The sequence below is a fragment of the Rhea pennata genome, chromosome 13 (genome assembly GCF_028389875.1).
Source record: "Rhea pennata isolate bPtePen1 chromosome 13, bPtePen1.pri, whole genome shotgun sequence".
Taxonomy (NCBI): domain Eukaryota; kingdom Metazoa; phylum Chordata; class Aves; order Rheiformes; family Rheidae; genus Rhea; species Rhea pennata.
Genome location: NC_084675.1, coordinates 346,830 through 362,075, shown reverse-complemented (window position 1 = coordinate 362,075; position 15,246 = coordinate 346,830). Strand labels below are relative to the sequence as shown.

The following is a 15,246-nucleotide window of genomic DNA, read 5'->3' as shown; positions in this document are numbered from 1 at the left end:
AGGGGATGCGGCTAAACTCTTTTCAGTAGTGCCATGTGACAGGACAAGAGGCAATGGGTAAAAGCTGAACCACAGGAAGTTCTGCCTGAATGTGAGGGGGAATTTCTTCACTGTGAGAGTGACAGAGCAGTGGAAGAAGTTGCCAGAGAGGTTGTGGAGTCTCCTTCTCTTGAGACATTCAAATCCCGCCTGGATGCAACCCTGCCTAACATGCTCTAGGTGACCCTGCTTGAGCATGGAGGTTGGACTAGATGATCTCCAGAGGTCCCTTCCAACCTTAATGATTCTGTGATTCTATGAAAATAAAGCAGAAATCTGGAACTCTAAAAACTGGGATTATGTGTAAAACCTTAGTTCATTCCTACAATGTGCTTTTCATTATATGATCATATCCTGTCACTGCTGATGCCTGCCTCATCTGCTATACAGAGAATGAATCAAGATATTCTTTTTCTTATTGCTCAGAATACAACTATTACCTTGGAAAATTCTTAATATTTTCTTATGGAAGATGAAAATGTGTTTGTCTCATAAAGAAATAAGCTGTCTGGAGCAATGCTGTTTCGCCTACGTCTTTAGACCATCATAGCACTGCTGTCAACAAACAAGTCAGCAACTTGGATGGATCTTTCCAAGGAACAGTTGAATATCTAACTGTGCCAGAAATGACAGAATATTTGAATGCTGCCTCAAAAATGGAATACTACTTTTAACAGAATTATTCTTCTCAACCTCCTTCAGCTCCCAGATTACAAAATTTAAATAGCTCAGGCTAAAATTTGGCTTCTAGGCTCTATTCTCAGTTAAGGAAAACAAAACTTTGCACAGCTTCTCAGTTGCCTAGTATTTAAATTGGGATAATTCTAATTTCTTGCTTATAAGAGAAGTTTCTCTTGTTTGACTGCCGCAGGAAGGCCTGTGAATACCAACAAGAGGAGAAACTGAGTGTACATCTAGGACTGCAAATGGAAGGTATATTTTGAGCACTTTGATCTATCTCGTGAAATCAAAACCTCTAATGTTCAACAAGTGCTAGCTGTATGATTAAGGAGCCTACGCAGTCTGTGCTGAAGCTTGTTCTTCTTCATCTTTACCACTATATCATAACTAAACATAGTAGATGAAAAAAAATTCAGGTAGATTCCTCATGCTGTTATCACATCTGTGAGTACAGCAGAATTGCTATGTGAGACAAAGCCTTTCTGCCTCTTCCTAGTGCCCAGGATATATAAGCCTTTTTCACTAGGAGGGTTGCACAACTCTGGGACAGGCTGCCCAGGCAAGTGGAGGATCACCAGCCTCAGAGAATTTCAAAACAACCAGATAAGCTCATGGCTGACCTGAAACAGGTAACCTGTAGGTGAAAGTACTGCTTCATGTGGGAGGTTGGGCTGGACATTCCAGGTGTTCCATCCAACCAGCATTTCCATGATTCTTCTGAATTATCTATAATAGCTAATTCAGGGCCCTGAAAGTACTAATTGTCCTTAATTGTCCTGACTAGCCTTATCTCCCCCTCCACCTGTATACCCTCTGCCCACGGCTGAGGACATGGTCATCAACACTTGCTCAGGTGCTGTGAGACTGTTCTGCAGTTACTCTCAGCAATTGGCTCATTCTACCTCTTAAGACAGCACTGCTCTTGTTGCTCGCTAATAGTAGCATCATTTCAGCCCGAGTAGCTGAAGTTGTTTGAGAACTGTACTAACTGAAAATTCAAATTGGAAAGACTGAACTAGTCTTGCCTATAGATATAATGCAACTCCACCTCCAGTAAAGTGAACGATAAAACTTAAAGATTTGTAAGGGTACAATGTTGTGTAAGAATACATTCATTTTTAGGTAAGAACTTAAAAGCAAAGGAGTGAGCAGAGCGACAGTAAGAACTCCTGCTGTGATAACTGTGGGGCCATATAGTCAATTGTAGTTCTCGGAGACTGGCTCATTGACCTTCTGCTAATGTATTATCTCCCTCAGCAATTATTGAAATTCTGCTGTCAGCAACTTAAGGCATCAGCTATTAAAAAAATCCAGCATTAGTACTAGAAAGATATTTCTTTCCTCTCCACTTTAAATGCGATACTGCAAGAATTGGATGGGACAACAGACGCAAGTGAAGAATTCTGACAACAGCCCTATAGACTATCCTGAAGGAATGGGATATTCTCTAGGGCAGACCGAGATCCAGCATCAATACCGCACCAGGCCTACCATGCCAGATGTTCAGTGCCTGCTCCAAAACTTCTGCTGGCACCAGAAGATGAAAGACCAGGAACTGAGAAATCAGATGTGTAAAATGCATTGAACTGAAATCAGGAAATGTTTGACGCATCATAGTCCAATTTACCTGAATCTCAAGAGAACTCTTCTCTTCCTTCATGTTGTCAATGAACTTTAACAAATGTTGCTTCTCTTGCTTTAATATATTTATTTCAATCCTCTCCTTTTCCTGCAGTGCCAGTATCTGCTGGGTGTACTCCTCAGATACAGTTGTGACCATAGCCTTCAGAGGCTCTAGGGCACGGATCACCTCCTTCTGATGGGCTAAAGAAAGCAGAGGTAGGTTCTTAAAATCAATGATCAAGCCTGAATTTTTTTCAGCAGAGCTGTTGGATGTTCAGCCCCAAAGAAGTGTCATTTGGAAGTAGGAGTGAGTATGGAGCTTTTACTACTTGTCCTGGTGAGTGCCTAAGGAGTGAGAGCTGTATCTGTAGGGATTATATTTGGTTGTTTATACAGCCCTGTTTACGAATGTGTACAAACGATTATTATGTAATGACTTTTGATCTTAGCTCTTGCTATTTATCCTCTTCTTGCTTTTCTCTTCAATGCAGCTAGTAAAGAACTCAAGTGCTCTTCTTCACTTTCTCTAATGTAATTTGTGCTTTTCACTCTCAGCTATTTCCCCTTTGACTTAAAGTTTCTCTTAAAGATAGTTATGTGAGGAGGCTGACTGTACTGGACTGGGGTCCAGAATCATAGCTGTGGTTGCATGGTAACATTTCATTGGATATTATTTCACTGGTGTGGAGGCTTGTTTATATGACTAGATAGAGTTCTACCAAGAAAATAAAATGATCAAAGATAGAAAATGGTGTGATTCAAATAGGGCTACATCAAGAATTTTAATTGCTGAATAATGCATCTATTCCCTCTTCTGAGCAGAAGGATGGAAATGCTAGCAGATGCTGTATAATCTGGTTTAGGGTTTTTTCCTTCTCAATAGATCTTGGTATTAGTATTTACGTACAAACATTATGCAATGGATTTTGGACTTCAAAACTTAAAATCCATACCGTGATATAAGAACAGGAACTACTATTCTCATTATACTTGGAGGTGAATTTCCTTCCTACGTTGTAACTGTACCAAAGGTTTTGCAAAACTCTTTCATTGTGATACTTGCAGTGGGACAGCAAGTCATATGGATTCTGCCACTCTGCTATTTGGTTGCTCAGTGCAGGCCTAGAACACCGTGTTAAAAGTTCAGCAAATTTGTTTGAGGTGTAACCTCAATGTTTCCACGACTGAATCCTGACCACAAGTGTAATACTGTTTTTAATTGCATCTGTCTAGTGTGAGAAGTTATAGACTGAGCATTATAGACTGAGCACGACTAGCTGACTGCCAAAGTGATTACTTTGTAGTGTGGACACTGGTCAGCACCATTTGAGAATACTGGCTCTCTGATGACCTCTCATAACTCTCGCCACACCAGGACAGCCATTCTCCCACTTGGAAATAATTCAGGCTGTGCTGCAGCTCATTGCATATACAGAATTGCTGGATATACTTGGAAGTATTAGCACAACAAAAGAGAGAATGTGAAGCCCCACATAGCAACACAGGACATAGCAACCTGAGTATTTTATTCAAGAAATGTACTCATTTGTGGATAACATCACTGCGAAGTGAAGCTCTATCCTGAGCTTTGTCTTAAAGGAGCTTCCAGCAACACAACCTGCATCTCAGATCAACTTAACAGCTGTAGGGATTGGATGGCTCTCCTTTCCACAGTGCTGTTTTCCAAATTCTGTGCAATATCTTCATGTTCACATGGATTTACTTCAGAAACAATGTCATAAAGCCCCAGTGCTGACCCAGCACAAGCTTGCTAACCAGAAGAGCAGTGCTTGCAGTCATATATATAGTTCTGGCAGAAGACAAACAGTTGTAAGCAGCCAGTGCTGACTGCACATCACTGTTCCCATCTTGTCTGCATGCTCAACAGGGTTTATGCTAGCTACTCCAGACTTTGTTCTGCCAAAATGATCAAGTGCAGCTAAATACACAGATTAAACAGTACAGTTTTAGGTCAACTTTTAATAATAGTTTTTCTAAAATAGATTGTTCTGAACTAATTCGGAACATGCAGTTATGCCAGTAGATTTACGGGGAGAATTCCCTCTGCCAGTGAGTGCAGAGGGAAGGTGCTTACCTTCAACTGCATATAGATTAAGCTAGGACAGAATATATGACTGCAACATAAAAGACTGAATGAGACACAGCTGCTAAATCACTTAGACTAGAAAGATAATGGCCAGTTGGTCACTATCCAAGCAATATGGAGGAGTGAATATTTACAAGGTAAATACTTTAGAAAGCAGTACAATGTAGGCCAGGCTATAGCATAGAAATCAGTAGTTGTTCTGAAACTTAAAGTGAAGAAATGTCTACAAAAGAGTTCTAAGAGGAAATGGATTTAAAAGATGTTTTTATGTAATGATTAAAATTGACTCATTGACCCAGGTAGAAGCATGCTGTTCAAAGAAAGACTTTTGTCCACAACGAGGGACTATGATTAGCTAGTTCAGGGAATCCAAGATTGGAGAAACAATATGTATCCTTTAAGCCACTGTCCCAACAGAAATCTATTGACATTTGGCAGCTGCACAGTGAAATGAACTGCTGGTTACAGTCTATTTCTACCCAGCTATGATTGTTTACAAAGTATTGGTATCACTGTGGCATCTAAATGCTAGGCAAAGTTTAAAGCACACTAAGAATGGCTTGGGAACAGCCAGTTCAGTTCTGCCCTGTCTTGCTTCAGGAGTAATTCAAGCTTAAAGTTAGTAATGCAAGTGCATCCAAATATATTAGTGTGACAGCTGCCACTATAAACATGATTGTCCCAGACAAACCTTGAGACACTGCTCTTGCCTGAACTGTGTATGTGCTGAAGATGAAAAAGACTTCAGCTCAGGTATGAGGGAAATGAAGCCAGTGGATCAGAAAGACAGACTTATAAGTTCATGCTAGATACAAAGGTATCTAGAACATTCAGTTTACTCAATCTGCTTATTGACATCTATTTAGACTATTCATCTTGTATTTGTTCAGTAAAATTCATCAGTTGTGTAAGAACACTTTTCTATCACAGTATTTTTTTCCCCATGGATCAGGGCCCCGGGGCTTACCCAAAGTAACTTCATATTCATTCTTTATAGCTGACAGCAAGGGCTTGTAGGTCTTGAAGTTGTCTATGAAGAATTCAAAGATCTCTCTGTAGGGCTAAGAGAAGAAAGTGAAAGCTTGAAAAAAAACATTCAGTGACACATTTTTCAGAATTTGGGGATAGCTGTTTTGTCCATCACAAATGGTCTAATGACAGTGAGGATAAATAAAAATACGGCTATCACATTGTATTTATGTCTCTCCATCTTCTGGCCAAGATCCTAAATATGTCATGTGACAGCGGAGTTATATCTCCACTGTTGATTAGCCTACCAAAATCTTCCTGTTTGCTGTCCATCATGCTGTGGTGCCTAAGAAAAGCTTTAATCAAGTCTGTCAGGGCATAGCTCTACAGATAAAAATGATTGTGTTCAAATGGAGTTGACAAGAGCTCAAGTTGCAAGATGGATGATTTTAAAAATGTGCAATGAGATCACATTGCTTCTGTTTCCTATTTTGTCTAGTTAAATGGCAAGCTCTATGGGGCAGAGGTATTCTTTCCCTTTCTGTGTGGATGCACCAGTATAGGCTGGGGGATGACCTGCTGGAAAGCCGCTCTGCAGAGAAGGACTTGGGGGTACTGATGGACAACAACTTGACCATAAGCCAGTAATACACCCTTGTGGCAAAAAAAGGCCAATGGTATTCTGGGCTGCATTAGAAATAGTACTGCCAGCAGGTCAAGGGAGATGATCCTTCCCCTCTACTCAACCCTGGTGAGGCCATATCTGGAGTCCTGTGTCCAGTTCTGGGCTCCCCAGTATAAGAGAGATTGGAGTTACTGGATTGAGTCCAGTGAAGGGCTACTAAGATGATTAACTGACTAGAGCATCTCTCATATAAGGAAAGACTCAGATTGCTGAGATAGCCTGGAGAAGAAAAAAACAAGAGAGTATCTTATCAATGTGTGCAAATATCTGAAGGGAGGATGTAAAGACGATGGGGCAAGATTCTTTTCAGTGGTGCCCAGAGGTAATAGGCACAAGCTGAAAAATAGGAAGTTTTATCTGAATCTAAGGAAAAACTATTTTTATTGTGAGGGTGACAGAGCACTGGAACAGGTTGTCCAGAGAGGCTGTGGAGTCTCCATCCTTGGAGATATTCAAAAGCCATCTGGACAGGTCCTGGGCAATGTGCTCTGAGTGATCCTACTCGAGCAGAGGAGTTGGATTAGATGATCTCTAAAGAGCTCTTCCAGCCTAAACTGTTTTGTAATTCCTTTAGTCTATCCTTCTCAGCAGGGTAAAGCGTGTTCAGAGATGACAGCCAAACGATCATCTTGTATGTATCTGGGCCATGCAAAGACTTCATTAGCAATAACAGTGTTCTCGGTAACTAAGTGATTAGTTAAATACAGTTAAACAGGTCACGTAATCAAAAAATATTTAAAAACATAAAAACATTTATGAAACCTCTGTGTTCTCTTGCTGTTAGTCACTCTCCTCATTTCCCTCCGTTCTCTTCCATCCACCATTTTCCCTCCTCCTCACTACAGGATTTCTCTGGTCATGAGAGTTTTGAATTCATACATTCAGAGGGAAACTGAATCCGAGCTTCCACACCATAGGTAAATGCTCTAATAGCAATATATTACAAAAACAGGAGTACACACTTCTGCTCTCTGTTTTGAGTTAAAGTGGTGGTTTTCAGAACCTCCAGTGCATGTGTTCTCAAGTGCTCAGAACTAGCCCCCAGGATCAGACCCTAGAGAAACTGCTAATTCTGAGAATACTGACTAGGCTTAGGCAAGAGCTAGATTAGAAAGCCCCTCCTTGTCACACACAGAAACTAATAGTTGACTAGTATTCAAGCATCAATTCCTCCAAGCTCAAGAGTGGTGCATCCCAAGAAGAAAGAAGTCCAGTAAAGGGGGCAGGAGACCTGCAAGGATAAACAAGGAGCTCCTGGCCAAACTCCAACAGAAGAGGAAAGTAAACAGAATGTGGGAGAGGGGACAGGCTACTTGGGAGGAATATAAGTATGTGACCAGACTGCAGGGATGTGATGAGGAAGGCTAAGGCCCATTTAGAAATAAATCTGACAAGGGATGTCAAGGACAACAAGATGAGACTCTTCAAATACATCAGTAGCAAGAAGACAACTGGGGAAAATGTGGGCCCACTACTGTGTAGGGTGGGGGCCCTGGTGACAAAGGATACAGAGAAGGCAGAATTATTGAATGCCTTCTTTGCTTCAGACTTCACTGCTAAGGGTCAGCCCTCAAGAATCCCAGAGCATGGATGTAATGGAGAAAGTCAGGAGAAAGGAAGACTTTCCTTTGGTTGAGGAGGATAGGATTAGAGATCTTCTGGGCAAGCTTGACATCCACAAATCCATGGGCCCTGATGCCCTGATCAGATGCACCCGCGAGTACTGAGGGAACTGGTGGATGTTATTGCTAGGCTGCTCTCCATCATCTTTGAAAGGTCATGGAGAACTGGAGAGGTGCCTGAGGACTGGAAGAAAGGCAGTGTCACTCCAGTCTTCAAAAAGGGCAAGAAGGAAGACCCAGGCAACTACAGGCCAGTCAGCCTCACCTCCATTCCTGCAAAGGCAAGGGAACAGCTCATTCTGGATGTCATGTGTAAGCATATGGAGGAAAAGAAGGTGATCAGGAGTAGTCAGCATGGATTCACCAAGGGGAAATCCTGCTTAACCAACCTGATAGCTTTCTATGATAGCATAACTGGCTGTGTAGATGATGGAAGAGCAGCGGATGTTGTGTACCTTGACTTCAGCAAGGCTTTCAACACTGTCTCCCATAACATCTTCCTAGGTAAGCTCAGGAAGTATGGGTTAGATGAGTGAAGAGTGAGGTGGACTGAGAACGGGCTGAAAGGCAGAGCTCAGAGGGTTGTCATCAGTGGCACAGAGTCTAGCTGGAGGCCTGTGGCTAGTGGAGTTCCCCAGGGCTCAGTATTGGCGTGAGTCTTGTTCAACGACCTACAAGAAGGGACAGAGTGCTTCCTCAGCAAGTTTGCTGACAACACCAAACTGGGAGCAGCTGCTGATACACCTGAGGGCTGTGCTGTCATCTGGAGAGACCCGGACAGGCTGGAGAGTTGGGTGGAGAGGAATTTCCTGAGCTTCAACAAGGGCAAGTGCAGAATCCTGCACCTAGGGAGGAATAACCCTAGGCACCAGTACAGGCTGGGGGCTGACCTGCTGGAGAGCAGCTCTGCAGACAAAGACCTGGGAGTTCTGGTGGATGACAAGTTAACCACGAGCCAGCAATGTGCCCTTGTGGCCAGGAAGGCCAATGGTCTCCTGGGGTGCATTAGCAAGAGGGTTGCCAGCAGGTCGAGGGAGGTGATCCTGCCCCTCTGCTCAGCCCTGATGAGGCCTCATCTCGAGTACTGTGTCCAGTTCTGGGCTCCTCAGTACAAGAGAGACATGGAGCTACTGGAGAGAGTCCAGTGTAGGGCTACAAAGATGATTAGAGGGCTGGAGCATCTCTCTTAAGAGGAAAGGCTGTGAAAGCTGGGAGTCTTTAGCCTGGGGAAGAGAAGCCTGAGTGGGGATCTTATCGATGTGTGTAAGTACCTGAAGGGAAGGTGTCAAGGGGATGGGGCTAAACTCTTTTCAGTAGTGTCATGTGACAGGACAAGAGGCAAAGGGCACAAACTGAACCACAGGAAGTTCTGCCTGAAAATGAGGAGGAATTTCTTTACTGTATATATATATGTATATATAAGGAAGAACTTCTTTACTGTGAGAGTGACAGAGCAGTGGAAGAGGTTACCCAGAGAGGTTGTGGAGTCTCCTTCTCTGGAGATATTCAAAATCTGCTTGGATGTGATCCTGTCTAACATGCTCTAGGTGACCCTGCTTGACAGGGGCGTTGGACAAGATGATCTCCAGAAGTCCCTTCTAACCTAAACCATTTTGTGATTCTGTGATTCTGTGTGAAACCTGATTTCAAAAGTAAGGGATATTTTGCAGCCAAAATCTAAGAACATACACAATTGCTGCTGTATGGATTTCAGTAGGAATCCTCAAGAGTTTAGTGAGTGAATTCTGTTTCAAATCAATTCTAGGTTACTATGTCGTTTTGAAAACTTTGGCTTTGATGGTTTGAAGAAGGAAATGGCTATAGAAAACACGCAATAAATACAACCCAACACAGAAATAACTTCTTCTCTGTGCAAGTTCTCTAAAGCCATGTGCAAAACATTTCTTGTCCAGTACTACCTATGGGAGTCTATACTTCTCATCTACTTTTTCTTTTGAATGATCAACTAAAATACGAAATCCATCTTAGCAGGTATTTTCAAGTCAACAGAACTTTGTATCAGACCTGTAACTTCAGTTCCTGTGAATTCTTTTTAGTCAGGTCAAGAGATTGCAGCTCTTTTCTTAAGTAAGACTCCAGTTGCTCCAAGTATCGTGGCTTTGGAATGGTAAGAAGATTCTGTTTATTGCTGTAAAGAGAGAAAAAGAAGGGACACAAGTATAGACTTACAATCAATTAACTCAAGGATGTTGGTTCTCTCCCTACTGCCTATTACTTCAGAGTGGACTCTTTAAAAACAATAACAAATATTTCTCTCATGCAATAGAAAATCATAAAGTATACAATGGAGGATTGAAATCTCTTGATGGTATAGGGGCTATTCTAGACATCCCGCTATTATTATTCTTCAGTTTAAGAACAGTATGCATTCCCCCAATACTTTTTGCTATAGAAAGTCAGGTGAGTGGGTTCTATATTAGAAAAAGATAAATGCTGATTGCATTATTTCAAATAAGTCAAAGAGAACATTTGTTACTTGTAAGGAGCACTGATAGTATATTCTATCTCCTGAGGTTCTAGACCAAGTGTCCCTTAGTTGGATCTTATCATAAATACTTAATACATTAAAACTATATAGAATTAAAACTAAAAAGCCTGAAGTATCCTTATTATCGCATCATCCACAACTCTGTTTCCTGCAGGTCTGTCATGGCTGTGAGTGTACCAACAGGCTCTGTGATCTCTTCCCCTGGGCATTTGGGTGCCTGGGTTCAAGGCTAGGTCTGTGATGGTGCAGCTGTAACCTGAAATCAGGCTGCTGGGAAACAGCTAAGGTGTGACACAGTGATGTGAAAAGCTCACTGTGGACTTCCACCCCTTTGTTTGGGGGCTGCATTTAAGCTCAGGCCCTCAGCCTTGGTTCTTTTTTGAGCTAGTTGTTGGAGAGCAGCAGAAGCAGCCTGTGCCAGCCACAAGGAAAGGGGAGCTAGGACCCCAGGATGACAACAAGGCAAGTAAGGGCAGTAATGTCCCTATAGGGTACAATCCCAAAGGACCCCAACAAGAATAGAGTAGGTCCCTAATGGTAGCCAGGGTCACCCTTATTCCAGTGATCATCAGGCAAGTCTGTAGTGATGAGGAAGGTCTGAGGCCAAGCTGGAACATCTAGTCAGGAGGCCAGGATAAGCAAGGTACAAGGTGGGCACAGGCATGGCAGCAACATAACTCATTCATTTATTCAGCCTGAATGAAGAGGAGGACCCAATAAGGTTTCTTGCACAACTCTTTACAGTGCCTGATCCCAGATTACACAGTTGGGCCATATCAGAACTGGTCTTGAGCATAGGCAGCCTAGCATGGGAGAAGAGCTCCCTGAGCCTGTCGGCACACTCAGGGCCCTGACAAGGTCATACATAATGTATGTCAATGAATCATCAAAAAATAGTATTTTATGGTAACATTTTTAGTAAACGCAACTCACTATTACATATATTTGATGTATCCTGTAGAACTGCTAGTCAGAACCAACAATGTCTTATCTGTTAGGCTGAAGAGACAATCCAATATCAGTATTCTCACTAACCATACTGGAAGAGATTCTGCTCTATAATTCTTGTTTTTCAAAAACTGCTTCCAGTTATCCTGGTAACTTAACTGTTAGTACAGGCTGTGGTTACCTGGACTTTCTCTCCTTTGGGACACAGCAGGGCTTATGATTCGGTAGCACAGTCTGCCCTGATGCAAATGCAGGCCATGTGGACCAATGGCCTCTAGCAGAAAGCTGGAAGGGTTGATAAAAAAAGGAAAGAGTCTGTTCGCTGTATCTAAAGATGGATTAGGTCCTAAGAATTCTACAGACTCACAACAAAGAACCCAAACAACATGGAAATAGCCCCGGTGATGCCTCACAATGCTGAATTAATACAACTTTCTAAGCTTACAGTGAAACACAATGAAAAGGGTCATACCTTGAAACTCCTCTCAGCCAGGACTGACCACACATAAAAACTGTCTGAGCTTTTTTGTCCTTTGAAGAAATAATCTTTGCAGACTAGTATAATTCATTAATTGGGTACACCTTTAAACAATCCCCTAATAGCTATTGTTCATACTGCCTAAACTACATGATTGCAAGAAAGTGTTCACATCTTTGGATTAAGAATAGTTCCTTAGTCTGTACTGGGACCATTGAAAAGTAAAGCATCACATCAACATAACAGCAGCTTGTTTTAATTTATATGAAAACTGAAATAGGAAGTTTGACTTAGGTCTTGTTTCCACTGGGTATTTTTGCTCTGGGTTATGTGTCCACAGGCTATCCCACAGTGGGGACACTTTTGGCTGTGTTAACTTACATAGTTTTAAACCCAGGTTGGTGAACCTACACAAAACATCTGAACTGCATAAGTGTAATGGAGATAAGCTCTGATGAGCAGTAAAAAGAAAATGATAGATGAATTAATTTTCTTTCAAAAATTATAAATTTTTCTGAAAGCAGAATCCTGTTGTTAACTTTGAGTCTGTTAATTAATTTCCTCTTTGGAAATTTGGTATATTTGATGGGGGAATAAGTTAGAGATGCCGGATCCTTTACTTTATCTTCTTTATTACAACTATACAATCAATACGGGATTATCGAATACAAATTGCTTCTTGTTAAATGTGAACTTTACAAAAAATTAAATACGGTGTGTTTGACTCCAGATGTCTGGCTTTCAAAACCCAGCTTTCACCCTTGTCAAGCTTTGAAATATTTAAATGTTAAAACTCAGTAGTTCAAATGGCCTAATAGTAGTAAGAAGCTGGGAGATTATATTGGAGAAAGAGTTGGATTCCAGTTTATTAAGACTTGAAAATCTTTTGTACAACGAGGAAACAGCTTAGAGAATGTCCTAGTTCTAGAGACAAAACAATTCTTCAATTTCTTGTACTAATGTAGCACATAGAGCTCGTTACAGAAGTGGCATATTACTGGAATACAACCAAAATGTTAATAATAAATAAATAAATAAATAAATAAATAAATAAATGACTTTTACAGCCCTTCTCCTCTTACTAAGTTATTGGTATATGTGCTCCTGGAATTTGATTTGTCGTAACTTGGATATAGTTTTTTCCAGCATACTAGTTTACTTTATTTACTAAGACTGATACATACTAGGGAGCAGATGTTCTGTAGGAAGTGCCTGGCCTATGATTAAATAATATGTAGTTTCAGGTCTGCTTTTTAGATATATGTGTCAAATTCTGGCTTTAGTATTTGGCATGTATGTCCACTCAAGAAGTTGCAGCCAGGAACAATGTTTATATGCCTTTCCTCTATCCTCTACACTTAAAAATTCTGTAATTAGTTCACAAAAGTGACATCTGGATATGAAACACAAGAGTTTGCAGCAACAATCAGCTTTTGTCTCTTTTCATTAAAAAAGATTAAAATGACTTCCTAATAATTTGAGATGGTCCCTGAGCTTTCAGCAAGATACCAACGTTCACTAAGTTAGCTAAAATCTGGATGTTTCATTGGAATACTTCAACTCACCGGAGTCTTCTGTTTCTTGGAAAGGGTGTATTTCAGTCTGTTGATATGAGTTTGGCAATTTGGAGTCTCAGAGGAAGATACAAGAGAGGTCCTGTGCAATGGCAAGAAAGACACGTTTCAATATATATAGAATTAACTAAATACATAGTTCTACTCATGTCTGAAGATTGAGAATCTGCTTAATATACATCTAAAATAAACAGCCAGTTATGAAGTGTCTGACAGATGAAAATAGCCAACAGGATAACATATATGGAGAGACTGACTGGATAAGAAAGATCTATGGTTTAGATTATTTGGATCAGGCTGTATAGAGCTGAACTCCAGTGTTTGCTATTTGATAAGCTGGCGCAATGTTTGGTACTTTTCTCACTATCCCAATAAAAGTAACCATTTGCTGAATCCACTGCCAAGCTGCTCTCTGCAGCTGGGCAAGCCTGAATGAATTGATTTTCTGAAGAGTTTAGGTTAGAAACAGAGCTGGACTGTGGCCCATGAGTTAAGAATTGGGATTTGGAGTCCCTAAAGTGCCTGCAAAACTATCTCTCTGAGGTGGCAGTAGTGCCACAGGACAGATGGACCACAACCAGAGGAACTAGCAAAATATAGAACACGTGCAGCCAACAGATATAACCTGGAACTCTCTTTCCTAGATTAGAAACTGGTATGTATGGGAGTATAGGGCTTTAAGGAAGTAAACATATGACTGTATGTGTATTTTGGGGGAAAATTAGGGTTGCCATGGTATGGTAAAGCAATGCAATATCCAGAGATCACAATAAATCTGCAAAGTGACTTTATTGTACATTGGCATAGCATGATCAGACATTGATAGATATCCCAAGAATTGGCTTCAACTGCTAGTATGGTTTCATGCTTGCATATGAGTTGGGTGCTAGAGCATCAGCAGATCTAACTCACCAGCTATCTGCTTTTGGAGGGAGGTGTGTGTAGGGTGAGCTGAACTAGCTTTCAAAGGAGTCTAACAAGTGCCAACACAGAGTCAGGGTGGGAAAACATATCTGGTGAGCTGTTGGATCACTCATCCTAGTTCATAAAATGGCAGTCCCAAGTTGTAGCTCTGTGAAATATGTTAAGCCAGCATAACAGCCTGACACTGCTGCAAGAGGAAGTCCTACTCCTCTCTGCATCACAACAGGCTCCTAATGTCTATGTAATGTTAGCTGTAGTACATGCTGAAAACTGCTCTGAGTTGTTTTTCTATGCTCATCAAAAGATAAAATAATCTGAATCACTTTCAGCAGTTACAAAGTTAAAATGGCTTAAGACATAACATGCAAGTTCAGCCACCAGTGGAGGTGGCTTACGGAAGGACTGAAGGATCACAAGTCGATGAAAGAGGGGAAGGATTCTGTAATTAGCAATGGAAAGAGGAGTGCGCAGTCACGTCAACTTAGTTGCCCAAGGAACCATAGCCTTTGGATGAGACACGGCAAACTGATCTTAACAGCTTACTGCTCTTGAAAAGTCCTGCTCTCCTATCCCGTCTCCTCCTTCTACATGTATTCTCCTGCAGTGTATCTTGTGCCAGTGCTCACAGGACCTCTTAATAAGCTGGTTTAGGTCATCAACCCAGCACAAAACTAATCCAAGTTCATCTTTTCGATACTTAGTGATAATGAAACACAACAAAACATAGAAAGCACACTTCATTCTTATGAGAGTAGTCTACCTGGTCCAATACACTTTCATGGCACAACTCCACAAGCATAAAGTAGTAGTGGAAGCTCATGTTCTGTGCTGTAAGGAAGCACTGGAAAGCAGAAACAACTATGAGCCATGCCTGGGAAAACCAGACTCCATTACAAACAATATCCAGAGACGCTCTGGGCCAAAGAGCAGGATGAGTATGAAGTGGCCAATAGTTTACAGAATTGCATGATCTTTCAAAAATCTCCAATATATAACAGACCATTAAGCATGTAAAAACTCATGTTTTAGAATCTGAAGTGCACTTTTCATACATTTAAAAAATATATTTCTAGCTATCTGGAATTGC

At 41.2% G+C, this 15,246-nt stretch overlaps 1 protein-coding gene across 1 annotated transcript in view; it reads right to left on the bottom strand.

The window, feature by feature from the left end:
- TSNAXIP1 (translin associated factor X interacting protein 1) overlaps window positions 1-11,571 on the bottom strand; it is a 38,684-nt gene extending 27,113 nt beyond the window's left edge. Inside the window, exons 1-5 of the mRNA XM_062586832.1 lie at window positions 11,551-11,571; window positions 11,365-11,468; window positions 9,752-9,875; window positions 5,418-5,511; window positions 2,348-2,544 (exon numbers count right to left, since the gene is read on the bottom strand). Of these exons, the coding sequence (XP_062442816.1) occupies window positions 2,348-2,544; window positions 5,418-5,511; window positions 9,752-9,875; window positions 11,365-11,468; window positions 11,551-11,571 (540 nt within the window). The remainder of the gene's footprint in view (window positions 1-2,347; window positions 2,545-5,417; window positions 5,512-9,751; window positions 9,876-11,364; window positions 11,469-11,550) is intronic.
- Between the last annotated feature and the right edge of the window lie 3,675 nt (window positions 11,572-15,246).